The following is a 14,038-nucleotide window of genomic DNA, read 5'->3' as shown; positions in this document are numbered from 1 at the left end:
TTCCTAGAATAAATAATTCCATTTCCTACATTTCATTTAGGATTTCTACATCTACATTCATAAATAAAGCTATAGTTTTCTTTTTGTAGTGTCTCTCTGATTTTAGTACTATTCAGACCTTGTAGAATAAACTGAGAAGCTTCCTATCTTTTTGTGTTCTGAAACACTTTAATACAAAAATTAGCTGTTCTTTGAAAGTTTGCAAGTATGCTCCGAAACCATTTGGACCCGGTAAATGTTTCAGCAATGAGGCTTGCCCTTCCAGCGTCTTCTGTGTCATTGATCTGCAGGAGAAACGCTGTCCCCTCCACATATCACGTCTCTTTGTCCCTGACCCCTAAAGTCTGTGTGCGGCACTGGCCAGTGTTCCCTTAGACTTGTCCTTGGGAAGCCAGTCAGCGCAGGCAAAGTGCAAATGCAGAGGGCAGGTTTGTCACTGCATTTCTGCTTGGGTTCAGGAAAGGTTAGATTATACAAGGGAGAAAGATGGAAGGAGAGGGGTATGGAGAAGCTGAAAGGGTGACAGGAGCAACCTCTTTAGAATGAAAATAGTCAGTAAGGGGTGGCCCCAAGCCATCTGGAGTGAGAGAGGGATGGCTCTCCCAGCTCTCACCTCCACTCCCTCTGAGATAGAGCTGCACTGGAGGTTTTAAGGGCATTACTGGTTCAAATAAGGGACTATGCAGTTTAGAAAAGTGAATGGGTTTTTAGGCACCTGAAGGCTTTGGGCCTTCAGCTTCCTGTTGGGTCTTCAGGTGCCATTTGCCTGGGCATTGCTGCCTTCAGTCCTAAGTGATGCTGACCCCGGATTGCAGAGCCCCTGGCTTCCCCAGCCCCCCTTCCCCATCTATGGGCTACACCCTTTCCCTGGGGGTGGGCAGAAAGGACACAAAGCTGCCAATCTGGGGACTGCCCCTCTCTCTTCTGGGTCATGCTCAGGTGCTGGGAATGTGGGGAGTCCTTGCCGAGTGGCCCTGGGCTGTGAGCCTGTTCAGAGCTTTCAGTGTGCACACCTAGAAGCTCAAGTTGTAGCCCAGGGGTGGCCCACTGTGGGGCAGGATTAAGTGACAGGTGAGAACCGAGGGATGGGCAGTGCAGGCTCACTTCAGATCTACATGGGGGCAAGGAGCTGAGGACCGGGAATGCCGTTTGCTTGAGCTCAGACGGGTTGACTCTCAGGAGCAGGATAAAAAAGAGCTTTCTGTTTCTTTCAGAACCCAGTCTCCAGGTTTTCTAGCCCTGTGTCCAGGTAGGGAGACAAATGGAAGGCAGAGGCCACAGAAGGCAGTGAGGGCAGGACTGGCCTCCCCAGGGTGCATGTCCCTGGGGCTCAGAGGTGATGAGCACAGAAGGGTGAGGGTGCTTCAGGGCACACATTTATAATTTGCAGACATCTGCCCATGGGCTCCCTATCATGCTTTGTTTATTGTTTTTGAGACCAGGGCAAATACCAAATGTGATCTTGCTGCTTCTTGGCTGGGGCCTGAGCCCTATGAGAGGTGCACCCACGGCCTGATAGGAAGAGCAGCTCCCTCCTGCGCATTGGACTCTCCATTCTAGAGAAATTGCCCCTCTCCCCACACAGGTATGATGACTTTTATAGGATTATTGGCCCAAAGGGAAAACCTCTTCCAGCTGAAACCCCATCTGCACCCAGCTTCAGCTGGAATCGTGATGGTCAGCGACAAGACAGTAGTGCCACTGGGTCTGCCCTGAGGTGAAGGCTGTTCAGCGGGATGGCCAGCCATGGCCTCCACTTAGGGGAACATTTCAGGCTCAGAAAGACAGCACCCCACAGTACTCCCCACACTTGCCTCATCTGAGGAATCCGGCCTTTCTCTATATGGACTAACCCCCCTAATTGAAGGCTTTGATTATAACAAACCTGCATGTGCCTGAGGTGTTCCCAGGCAGCCAGGGTGTGGAGGCTCAGGAGCTGACAGAGGAGTGGGTGGAGGCGAGGCCCAGAGGCCGGTGGGTTCCCACATGGGATGCTGGGCCTTGAGCAGAATGCTGGGAAGCTCCAGATTTTCTCATTCTTCCTGGACCTGGCTATTCTGAAGTCCTGCTTCCACATGGAAATGTGGTTTACTCTCAGCCCCATGTTTGTGCATAGGCAACGGATGGCATTCACCAGGAACAGCACAAAAGCAAAGCTGCGATCTTCCTGGAAACAGAGTCAGCACTGCGAGCATTAGGGGTGGTGTGAGCTGGCATAGCCTGCTTCCTGCCCTTACTTCTGTGTGAAAGAAATAAGTCAGGGCACTGTGCAGCCACCGGCTGGTGGAGGGAAAGGTGCTGGAGGGAGAGGCTTTACGAAAGTCAGAGCCACCAGGAGCCCCAGGGCCATCCCATCAGGCCAGGCGAGCTGCGTCTGGTGCTGGTCCACTCTCCGATGCCCATGGGAGGCACCCTGCCTGCCCTCCTTGCCCTGCGCATCCCCACCTGGCCTCCTGGCTGCTTGGCCCTTGATGCTGGGTTTTGGGAAGCTGTTCTCTCCTCTTCGGTGGCATCCTCTGCTTCATCAACAGGTTTGCTTTTTCTCAGGTGTTGAGTTCAAATCCCCTAACTCTACTTTTACAGCTAGAACTGAGAAAACTTTCCATACTCGTTTATCTGTTTAAGCATTTAGACACATAACCTGAGTTTTCCCATAAGATGATAATACCATGTTTTCACTGTATCTTTTTAATATTTAGCTATGTTTTATATATACAGATCCTTACCATTGTACTGCAGTTGCCTGCAGAATTCAGTATAGTCCCAGGCTGTACAGATCATTAGCCTAGGAATAACAGACTACACCATATAACTTAGGCGTGTGCTGGGCTGTGCCATCTAGGTGTGTGACGTATACTCTGTAACACTCGCACAGTGATGACATCTCCTAATGATGTGTTTCTCAGAACATGCTCCTGTGTTAAGGAAGCCTGACTGCAGTCTGAGCTCGATCTCCCTAGAACCCTCCCCTGCCACACCATGGCTATTCCCGATGTGCGGGTAGTGGCTTCATTACATTAAACATGGCAGTGAGAGGAGAGCTCCTGCCATGAAAGTTCTGGGTGGAGGGTGGGACCGCCCACACGTAAGGGAGGTTGGCGGGGAGTGTGTGGGGCAGCTGAGTGGGAGGCCCCATGCCCATGCTGAGACCCACTTAATTCCTCTGATTTTTTGCAGAATCAGGGTAAACTTCTACTTATTTTGGTGCTTTGAAGAAACAAAACCTGGGCTTGCCATAGAAAAATCTGTTCCCTCAGGGAATTCCCTCTTGGCTCTGTGAAGGAGAAAAACTACGAAGGGATCTTGGGAATGAGGGGTCTCAGGGGCACTGGAAGGCCCTGGCATGTGACGAGCTTGAGTTGCAATGTACCTGAGAGCCCGAGGGGCTGGCCCAGCCACAGGAGGAAGCCTCTGAGCTGGCCTGGATTTTTTTCCATTAAAAAGTTATCTGGTTCCTGGAGTGTGATGGTGATGGTGGGAGAGGCTGATAGGGAAAGGGGGGCTCTCTGTACTTTCTGCTCAGTTTTGCTGTGAACCTAAAACTGCTCTAAAAATAGTTTATTAATTTTTTAAAAAGTTATCAGGAAAGAACATCTACAGTTGGTTAGATATGATTAATAACTAGTACCAAAACGGCTTTGTTAACAAAGAATACATTATTATTATTATAAAGTACTCATGAGTAAAGAACAGTGAATAATATACATCTAATTTTTTAATACTCAATGCACAATCAACATTTCTGATCAACAGTATAAACCATATAAAAGAGAATTCTGCTTTTCATTTGTACAAATACTGCTTTCATCATTGCAAAACTTTCAAGGTTAAAACGTACCATATGTCGAAGCTACGAAGCTATTGCTTGAACATTTCTGAAACGAAGTTATTGCTGTCTGTTGTTAGTCGGTTACACTGTCACCTCTAACACCAGTCATCAAATCCACAGGATCTCTTAATTTCCAAGAGATTGTATTGTACAGCAAGATTATTTTTGTGGCGAAATCAGGTCATAGGATTCCTTTTTTTAAAAAGATAAGTAAATGCATCCAGAAATGTATGCACGAATTTAAGTTTTCCCCATAGTTTTATCTGCTAGGTGATAGGGTGGAGCTTCTTAGTGCTTCTGCTGGGAATTCAGATAGGATAGACTTGCAGCGTCAGAGGACACACTGTGGGTAGTGCAGAGAGACATGGAAGGAAAACACACTGTCTGCTACAGTTTTCATCCCAGGTATAATTTGTGAAGAATGTATAACAAATGTTTCTTAAAGCATGAATCCTCTTCTTGAATTCTTGTTTTTATAAAAGCCATCCAACCACTTACTAATCCTCTTGAAATCTGCCTTTTGTAATGTAACTGATAGGTCAATGTTTTCTTTCACTGTGGGAAATAAAGCCTACTTGGTTGCTTTGGGGAGAGCAACAATGTTAGCTGCATAAGTATCAGGAATATTATATTTTATTTCTAGTCCACCCTTAATAAAGAGAGCAAGCTTAGGAAATGGAAAAGAGGTGTCTGTTTTATATTTCCTTTGCTTTTCAACCATTGTTTAGACACTCTCCCTTCTAGTGCTTGGAGAACCTTCATGGAAACTCTGTTTAGGTTCTTGACTCTCAGCGACAGATGCGGAGGTCTTTGTGTCTCAATTCTCTAGTCCTGAGGATCACATACTCCTGCAGAATTTGCCTCCAAGTCCAAGTCCTTGTGGCTAATCCCTAGGCCGGTAGTTCTCAACTTTGGCTGCACACTGGAATGACCTCAGGAGCTTTAAAAACTACAAACGCTTGGGTTTCAGCCCCAGAGACTTGCCTTTAATTGGTCTGAGGTGTAGCTGGGCTTCAAGCTTTTTAAAAGCTCCTCAGGTGATGTCACTGCAGCCAGGGCTAAATAACTTCTTTAGGGTGGCTGGGCTCAGCCTCGGTAAGACTGTTGGTGAACGAACCAAAGTGTGCTGAACATTATTAGGGCTCTCCAGATATGACTAGTTTATACTGATAGATGCATATCAATTTTAAATATAAAAATAAAATAATTTGCATTGAAGTCACAGTATATATATAAACCAACAAAATGCTATGTTATTGCTTTTCTTACATGTACTGGGTCACACTGGCAGATGATGAGGGTATGGCATGCAGCTGGATTTTTCTAGTTGTAACAACAGACAGTGAGCCCTTTCCATTAACATTGCCCCAACAGACTCAACAGAACCTGCCTCAGACCAAGCTAAATATGCCTTCCATCATCTTTTAAAATTTTCTAAATATAAAAATGATGCTTCTCTTCTTCACCATGACAATGACCTAGCTTAGCTCCCCAATGAGGTTGTGCCTTTTTGTAAGAGAGAAAGGGCTTTCCTCTTGCCTCAACTTAACCCTTTTAAACAAAGATTTCCGTTTCAAATTTTGATTTTATTGGTCTCTAAAGTAAACTGTGTTTCCTTTAGTAGAAAATGAGTTTCTAAAATATATTGTACAAAGTTCAGTGCTACATAAAGAGGATGATATCCCACAAAAAAGTTACAAAAATAGATTTACATTTAAAAATCCTGTCTGTGTCTTTAATAGTACAAAGCTGTACCCCTGGTATGGCAGGCGTGGCTGGTGAGAGAGGCAAGGTTTTCTGTTCTGTAAGGTTTTACAGCCCCTAGACAAGGAAATGTGAGCAGATCATTATATTGCAATAAAAGTGTGTGCTTATCACAAGAAAGAAATGCAGAGTAGACGTTGAGGGCAATTTCAATAGGTGTTGCCTACGCGGAATAGCAGCTCATTCACAAAGGAGGGAAGGGACTGGTTTCTATAACTTACTTAGAGAATGTGGAGGGTTCCCATGGCTTTTTCAAGGCTCCAGTGGGGGTATTTGCCCCTTTCCAGCTGAACTGCTGGTGACGATGATGAATTGGAGGCTTTTGGAATGACCACTAGCAGCCAAGTCTCAGGCTTATCAGTGACTGCAAATTGTTCTCTCCACTGTACATGGGAATCTCTACCTTACCCAGCCTTTTATTCTACTCTGACTGGGGGCCCTGGTACAGACCCACAGTCCTGTACAACTGAAGACCCTAGAAATAAGGGTTTCAACCCTGGTTGCCCATTAGAATCATGAAAGAGCCCCCTGAGATTTGGGTTGAATTGGTCTGCAGAGACCCCAAGCCCCTTCATTTGAAGCTCCACAGGTGATTCTCTTCTGCCTGAGGGGAGGTGCTGAGTTCCAGTCACTAACCAGCCTCATCCTACGCAAGTGCAACCAGAGGCCTAGTGAGAGTGGCACTCGGTGGGTGGCCCCCCAGCGAGTGCCAAGCAGACCCCCACCAGGCCCTTCCTTTAGGCTAGAGGTTCTGGAAACTTTGATGAATGTTGCAATAACCAGGGGGTGCTCTGAAAAGGCCCTACGGCTGGGCTGCACCTGAGAAAATCAAGTCACAATCTTTCTGGTTGGGACCAGGAGATTCCCAAGGGCAGTCACCCTTGAGAACCAGTGCCTTTCCTGCTAAGCAATCCACAGTCCCCTTATGTCTGCAGTTGTGAGACGGAGGTGGTAAGTCACAACATCAAGAACTTTCAGCAAACACCTAAGCTTTGTTGTCATCAGCTGGAGTGCAATAGGATGCGTCCACAATGCTCCCCCTTACAACCTGGACTCACAGCGAATATAGAGTTTAGAAGACTCATCCCTTCTTTGATCCCTCATGGGGTGACAGGCATGGAGCAATTAGAGCAGCTCCTTAGAGATGATGCAAGAAGATGCGAAAGGCTGGCGGCACCTGTGAATGTGAGCTCTCAGCTCCTTACTTTCCTTTGACCTCTGTTTCCAAAGGCCACATCTGAAGCGGGGGTCACGGGGTAAGGTCTTCCAGGAATCTGAGGAAGAAACAGCCGACAGGCTTCCTGTAGGGTATTAAGGCCGGGCTATCAATCAGGAAGACCTTCAGGGATGGAGTCCAAGCTTTGAGAACTGACGAACAGGGCTGTTAGGTGAAAATCATGGGACTTTGGGCAGCTCCTCTCCCGACCTGCCCACCATGGTCGCCAGATCCATGGAGAGGCCAATGGCTTTGCGGCTTCTACCAGACAGAACTGTGCCTCCCTGGACAGATGAAGTGAGAACTATTTTGGGAAGTACAATCTTAAAATTAATACATTTAGCAACTAAACTTTATGGTGGAAAATTAAAATATGAAGAAGAAAGCTAGAATAGCTGTTGCTCTTTTATTATGTTAGTGTTTCAAACTACAAAAATACTAGAATTTAATGCTACAATGTGACTCACTTACAACTGACCTGCCTCATCAATCATCTGCTTCTTGACACATAAGTGACAGCAGAATGTGAGTCCTTCTGTTTCCCAGTTCTGACTGAAATATTTCTGTTTGTCCTGAGGTGAATGAATAATGGAAGTGGTTTACCGATGATAAAAAATCTCAGAGTCTTAGAAATGTTGCGTAGTCTTCTCACTAAGCATGTGCAGAGATGATAGCTCAAAATCCCTGTGGGGGATGCAACTTTTAGGGCTCTTGTGGGATGAGCCAAGCTCATCCCCTGCCTTAGAGGGAGCAGGTTGCTAGGGCGACTGACCTCAGCCTTATGCGGACTTCAGCAGTGAAGGCGTCTGGCAGCTGTTTCCTTGATCAGGGTGCCCCTGCTGCACCTGCACTTTCCACCTCCCCTGTGGCTGAGACCTGGTCATCCTCCTGTGAGGCCTCCCTAATGAACCTTCCAGGTCTCCTCAGGCAGGACCCAACCTTCCTGTTCTGTGCTCTCACAGTGCCTGGCTGATGGGTCCTGTCTAGCATTTGTCAGGTTGTTTTAAGGTTAGCATCTTTGAGTCCATTTCCTTTGCTAAATTGTGAATTTCTCAGAATCAGGGACTATGTTTTATTTATCTTTGTATCTTTCATACCCATACCAGGTTAGTATAGGTGCTTAGGGGTATTTGAGAGCATAATAGAGTGGAAATGAATATAATTTTATTTTCATTGAGACGAAAATCACATACTTTCTTAACAAAGCTGTAGGGGCCCTGACTGATCTGGGAGTCAAAAAATACTTTAAAAGCAAAAGGAACATTTTGTATGTGTGTGTGACTGAACATAACTGTAGGCTGAAAATATTTTCTGAACCATTTCTTCCTTGATAAATTGGATGGGGTGGATATTGACTAGGGGAGTTTAAAACACTGTTTACAAAGGGCTGCTGTTAACCAGTCAGGTTACAGGGCACACACAGATTAAGAAAAAAGGTGGGATCCTAACTAGCTGAATCTTCCAATTGTAGAGAAATTATTTTAGCAAGGAACTTTTTTTCTTCTAAAACATCTGCAAATGTTGTGAAAGCATTATCAATTTCAAACCCTAGTTTCATATTTACTACCTGAATTCCACATTACTCATAATGCCACTCTCATTCGCACCTGTAAAATGTCCCGTTGTGGCCAGAGCTGTAAGTGCTTGAATAGCTGACTCAGGGAGGAGACACTTTTGTTTGAAAAGGGTAAGGATGGGGTCTGGGGCAGCTGACCTGGAGGGAACATATACTCTTTGAGTAAATAGCTTTTAAAGTGAAGTAAAAGGAGAAAATTATCTTCCATGAGTAACCCAAACTAATTGTGGGGCGTTGGGGTGATGGCTAAAGGAGATTTCAGAGCAGCTTCATTTTTGTGGTCTCCTGCTCTATACCCCAAAGGACCTGATGCATTTCATCTGAGCCTCAAATTAGGAGATACGTTTTTGTTAGAACAAAAGCGGTGTTATCCTTAGGTATTCCACATTCTCAGCTGTAGGCTATTGGTCTGAATGCCGATGAATCCAATGTGGGCTGGAATCCGAGTTGTTATTTGATGTGTCATCCTCTCTTGCTGATTTCATGACAGCAAGACAGGGGCAGCATACTGAGTTTCAAAACAATGGAATGGAAGACAAACAAGTCAGTCTAATGCTCACAACTGGAAACCACTAGTCAACCAGTGGGGAGTAAGTACCGTGGGGATATTTTTACAAAAGTAAGTCTAAGGAAGAATTCTATCCCCTCCATTTCTTTTTTGCCCAGGAAGGGACAGAGTGGCTTATCCTATTGTACCTGCCATGACTTGATACAGTACCGATCCGGCCTGCTGGGGCCATGAAGGGCTTCTTGGATCTTTTGTGTTTTGCAGTGGAAGCCTTGAAGCACAACCACTGGAATCAAGCGTCCACTGGAAGACTTGTGGCCTGTGCTCCTTGCTCACAGTTGGGCCTGGATGAACTCAGAGTGGCAAGTGCTACCAGCAGGCTTCTTCCTTGTTGGAAGAGCCCATTGAAGTAAAATGAATAGTGACAATGAAAACTCCAAGATCCCCAATCAATAAAATCCTGACATATACTTTTTTTTTTTTTCCCAAATATACCTCCTTGAAGGATAAACTTCTGCTCAAAGGGACAATATTCTTGCTGGATGCGTTTCTGTAAATGCTTCACAGTTTGAAGACAAAGGAATGCACCTGCAACTTCCCAAAATGCGCCAGAGGTGGAAGCACTTCCTGGCTGATCGGTGTAAACGTTGCGAAACCAGTCTGTGGGTCTAAGAGCTAATGCGGGCTTGGCTGTTGGGATGGAGGACCCGCTGTGGCTTGGTCCTGGGTATTGAAAGAGTCTGGATTTTTAGGGCTCATACTGTCCTCCGTGGTCATGCTCCAATAAATTCACTGCTTTGTGGTGCGACCCTTAGGTATTCTGCATTTTCAGCTGTGGAGCCCTTAAAGATGCCATTTGGCTTGGCTTCCTTGGGAAAGAAGTCCTGCTGGTAGTCAGGGTTGTCCAGGCTAATTTGGTGGCTGCCTTTCTGGGCCCAATGAGCAGGGCTGTCGAATGTGCTGTTGACACAGGTGGGCTGGACAGTGTTGAGATACTCGGGGTTGCCCACTGCGGTGCTGTGGGGGTCCTGGTAGTGTGGGTCTCTGCTGGGCGCAGGGTTCAGAGGCTGATTGTGATAGACAGGATTCTGCACAGAGCCAGCAGGCCTTTTGGGAACAGACTGGTTTATGTATTCTGAAAGTGGAAAGAAATCAGAGGTGAAGTAATCAGCAAAACACCATCCCATGCAAGATCCCCGGGTTCTGAACCCTGTGAATGTCTTCAACAAGGAGATTATGACAGGGAGCAGGAGCCTTGGGAGGGCCCTCTTGCTGTTGCTGCAAAAGAAAGTGGGTTCTTTCCTGCACTTCTCAAAGTAATGGACACGTGTGTCTTTTGTAAATTTAAAGTTCTCAGAGGATAGCCTGCCTTGAGGAGAGTGTGTGTGTGTGTGTATGTGCATGCATGTGTACATGTATGTGGGGTGTGTATGTGGTATGTGTGTCTGGTGTGTGTATATGTGTGTATGCGTGCTGTGCGTGTGGTGTATGTGTGTGTAGTATATGTACGTGTGTGGTGTGTGCATGTGTGGTGTGTATGTGTGTGTATATGTGGTGTGTGTGTACATGTGTATGTATGGTGTGTGTGGTGTGTGTCTATGTGTGTATGTAAGTGTGCTGTGTGTGGGGTGTGGGTGTGTATGTGTGTGTACATATGTGTATGTGGTGTGTATACATGTGTGTCTGTGGTGTGGGTATATGTACATGTGTGTATGTGTGGTGTATGTGTGGTGTGTATATGTTTGTATGTGTGTGGGGTTTTTGTGATGTATGTGTGGTGTGTATATGTGTATGTATGTGTGGTGTGTGTGTGGTGTGTATGTGTGGTGTGTGTGTGTATATATGTGTGTGTATACATGTGTATGTGTGGTGTGTGTGGTGTGTATATGTGTGTGTATGTGTGTGAGGTTTTTGTGGTGTGTGTGGTGTATGTGTGGTGTGTGTATACATGTGTGTGTGTGGTGTGTGTGTGTGGTGTATGTGTGTGTATGTGTGTGCATGTGCATGTGTCTGTGTACGGTGTGTGTGGTCTATGTTTGTGGTGTGTGTATATGTGTGTGTATGTGTGTGTATATATGTGTGTGTGTTAGCAGGTTGTGAGTGTCTGGATAAAGTTTAAAATTTATTAATATTAACTAATATTTAATTAGTTAAATATATGTTTCACAGGTCAAGAATAGAGCCAGCAGAGAGAACAGGGATCAAATCTGTCACACACACACATACACACACACAGATGTACACATATCATGCACACACTCACACACACATGTATGTCTGTGGTTTGTTTCATAAGCTGGAAATTTTGCAGATTCATTCTTAAAACAGAGGTACAGCAAACAACCCAGACACAACAAAGAGCTTGTGCAGGCTCCATCATGTGTTTATCTGCTCCTTACGCCCTTCACTGTGTCTGCAAATCTGCCACTGTTTCCCCCTCTGGAGATGCTGGAGGGAGCACCTGGCTTGGACACTGGGTAGTGGAGACTGGCTGCTGCTGAGTGGGTCGAGGAGGCTGAGGAGCAGGAATGTTTCCAGACAAGCCACTCACCAGGCACTGGGAGGAAGGTGTCGTCTATGCTGTCCTCAGTCAAGGCGCCTGTGGGGTCTGAGCTGTATCGCTGTAAGAAGCTGTCTTCCTTGATGGGACAGCTTTGCAGCTGCAGGAGGAAATGAGGGAAGGTTACTCCAGTCAGGGCTGCTCCAACTTCAGTGTGTGCAAAAATCACCTGAAATCTCCTTGAGATGCAGGTTCTCATTCGTAGGTCGGGCAGGCCTGAGAGTCTGCACCCTAGTGGGTGCCCATGCTGCTGGGCCGCAGGCTGCAGGGCAGGCAGCAGGGCTGTGCTAGGTGCTGTCCAGCAGAACTTTCTGCAGTGAGGGAGGTATGCTATGAGCTGTGCTCTTCAATACGGTCGCCACTAGCCACATGTGGCTACTGGACACTTCACATGTGTGAGAAACTGAATTTATATTTCATTTCATTTTAACTTACTAACATTTAAGTTGAAGTAGCCACATGTGGCTAGTGGTTTCTGCATGGCACAGTGCTGTCTAGACCAGAGCCTCACACTTCAACAGGCATCAGCATCACATGGAAGGTGGCTCAAACAAAGACTACTGGGCGCCACCCCCAGAGGTCCTGATTTGGTCAATCTGGGGCGGTGGCCTGAAAAATGGCATTTCTAAGAAGCTGCCAGGTGATGCTGCTACGGGTCCAGGAGCCACGCTTTGAATGGCACTGTGAGGCGTGACAGCCATGCAGGGAAAAACCCACACAGGAAAAAAACTCAAGATTATCTGGGTTAAGATTATTTGGGTTAAGGCATTTTCCACCTATAATAGAGTCGTAGTGCAGAGCTGTAAATGCTGGCTTATAAGGTGTTAATACATACCCCATTTCTATCAATGCAAGCCACAGTGGAATTGTTGCTGGTTGCACTCTGAAAAAGAAACAGAGAAGTTGCCCATGGAATGCTTGTACCGCATCTCATCCACTTTTCCTGAATGCAGGTGGTGTGCCTCATGGAGGGTATATCATGAAGGTGTTTAATTTTTGTTTTAATCATTAGTTTTAGAGCAACTATGTTTAGTTTTGATTTAATTCTGTTCCCTAGTGGACCTAAAAGGCTTACAATCAAGTTGTTGCAATGCAACAAAGTAATACACATATTTCATTTATTTTGATTTTACCATTTGGTTAAAATTGACTTCATCTCCATGTGAGTTTCACTAGATGGTTGTTATTTTCCCTAAAATTCATTTTGTTCAATTTGAGAGACAGCTTGAGAGAGACAGAGGTTTCATACCAGAGAGCTCAGGAGGGGAGTCCGTGATGTGGAGGGGCTGCTGAAGAAGCCCTGCTGTGGGATGAGGTACTCGTCGGCATCTACCACGTCGTCCATGTCTTCTTCATCCATCAGGGCACGGTAGAAGTTGGAGTCTGTAGGGCTTGGCAAATGCATTCTTTCATCCCCCTGGTGCAGAGATTTTGAGGCTATTAGAATGGCCCATAGAGATGCTGTTCCACTTCTTGGCTATAGGAGCAGGGCTCTATTGCCAGCAGGTTCCTGTGTGTTTGCCAATTTTGTTATAATGAAATCCCCCTTAGCTCTCTGAATTATAGCTGCCTCCCCTCATGGCATGTGGGTGCCTTAAAATAAAACATGAACCATCCTTTGATGCTTGAAAGCCCCTACATGAGATGCAAATAGCTTCTGAGGAAACAGGGAAGAAGCTGCAGCATTCATCGAGTGTGCACCTTGCTGTGAGGTACTAGGGAGTGTATTTTGCAACATATCTTATTAAATCTTTGAGACCAATCCTGTGAGCTTGGTTTTGGTATTCCCATGTTATGGAAGGAGATAGGTGGATCAGCTGCCTGGGTAATGGGACGAAGTGGAGAGTCAGGGGTGTGAAGCCAGGTCTGCCTGACACCAAGGCCAATAGACCATGCTTCTCTGTTAGACCCAGCTGAAGCTTTGGCTAGCTGGACAGTGAGGATGAGTATGGGAGGAGAGTTCAGACGGGGACGGGGAGATGGAGTTGGGTGGGCCCCACTCACGGACCCTGCTTAGTTCATGATGTGGCCTGTGCCTTGACTGAGGCTTGCTCTAATGCGCTGGAGGGTTTAATAATGCGATCTGGGACACAGGGAGGCCAGGTTGGCATGTGACAGAGCACAGTGACATGAGATGCTTATTAGAGGGACTCTTCCCAATGGAAGGACAGATTGCGATTTGTACCTGAATAACAAGGTAGCGCTGGGGGTCTCGGGCCATTTTGGAGAATTCAATAATCAACTCACGGAACTTTGGGCGACTATCTGCGTCTATCATCCAGCCTGGGGAAGGAATGAGAAAAAACAGTGCAATTACAACACTGGAAGAAATGATAAAGATGGCATTGCTTAAAGAAGGCATTGGTGATGCAACACTTCCAGTCAAATAAGTGATGAAAGAACCAAGTCTTTGTGGTAGACTTTTCTGTCTTGGCCAACTAGTACTGGTTACTGTTTAAAGACCATGCCAGCACTGTACATTTGCATCAGAATAACAATAATGCCCTCTAGTTTTTCTACGCCCACTCTTCCTGGGGTCAGCATCCTGTGTTGTCGCCTGAGGGGATGGAGCAGTGTGGGTCTGT

General features: G+C 46.1%; 1 protein-coding gene across 2 annotated transcripts in view; it reads right to left on the bottom strand.

Annotated features, from left to right (window-relative positions):
- Positions 1–3,638: 3,638 nt before the first annotated feature.
- EGFR (epidermal growth factor receptor) overlaps positions 3,639–14,038 on the bottom strand; it is a 192,770-nt gene continuing 182,370 nt past the window's right edge. For both annotated transcript variants that reach the window (XM_017862139.1, XM_017862140.1), the window contains exons 24-28: positions 13,639–13,736; positions 12,703–12,870; positions 12,289–12,336; positions 11,445–11,553; positions 3,639–10,028 (exon numbers count right to left, since the gene is read on the bottom strand). In XM_017862139.1, coding sequence (XP_017717628.1) covers positions 9,667–10,028; positions 11,445–11,553; positions 12,289–12,336; positions 12,703–12,870; positions 13,639–13,736 — 785 coding nt within the window. In that variant the 3' untranslated portion in view covers positions 3,639–9,666. The remainder of the gene's footprint in view (positions 10,029–11,444; positions 11,554–12,288; positions 12,337–12,702; positions 12,871–13,638; positions 13,737–14,038) is intronic.

Source organism: Rhinopithecus bieti, unplaced genomic scaffold (assembly GCF_001698545.2).
Source record: "Rhinopithecus bieti isolate Rb0 unplaced genomic scaffold, ASM169854v2 scaffold_63861, whole genome shotgun sequence".
NCBI lineage: Eukaryota > Metazoa > Chordata > Mammalia > Primates > Cercopithecidae > Rhinopithecus > Rhinopithecus bieti.
This window is presented reverse-complemented; position numbering and strand designations above follow the sequence as displayed.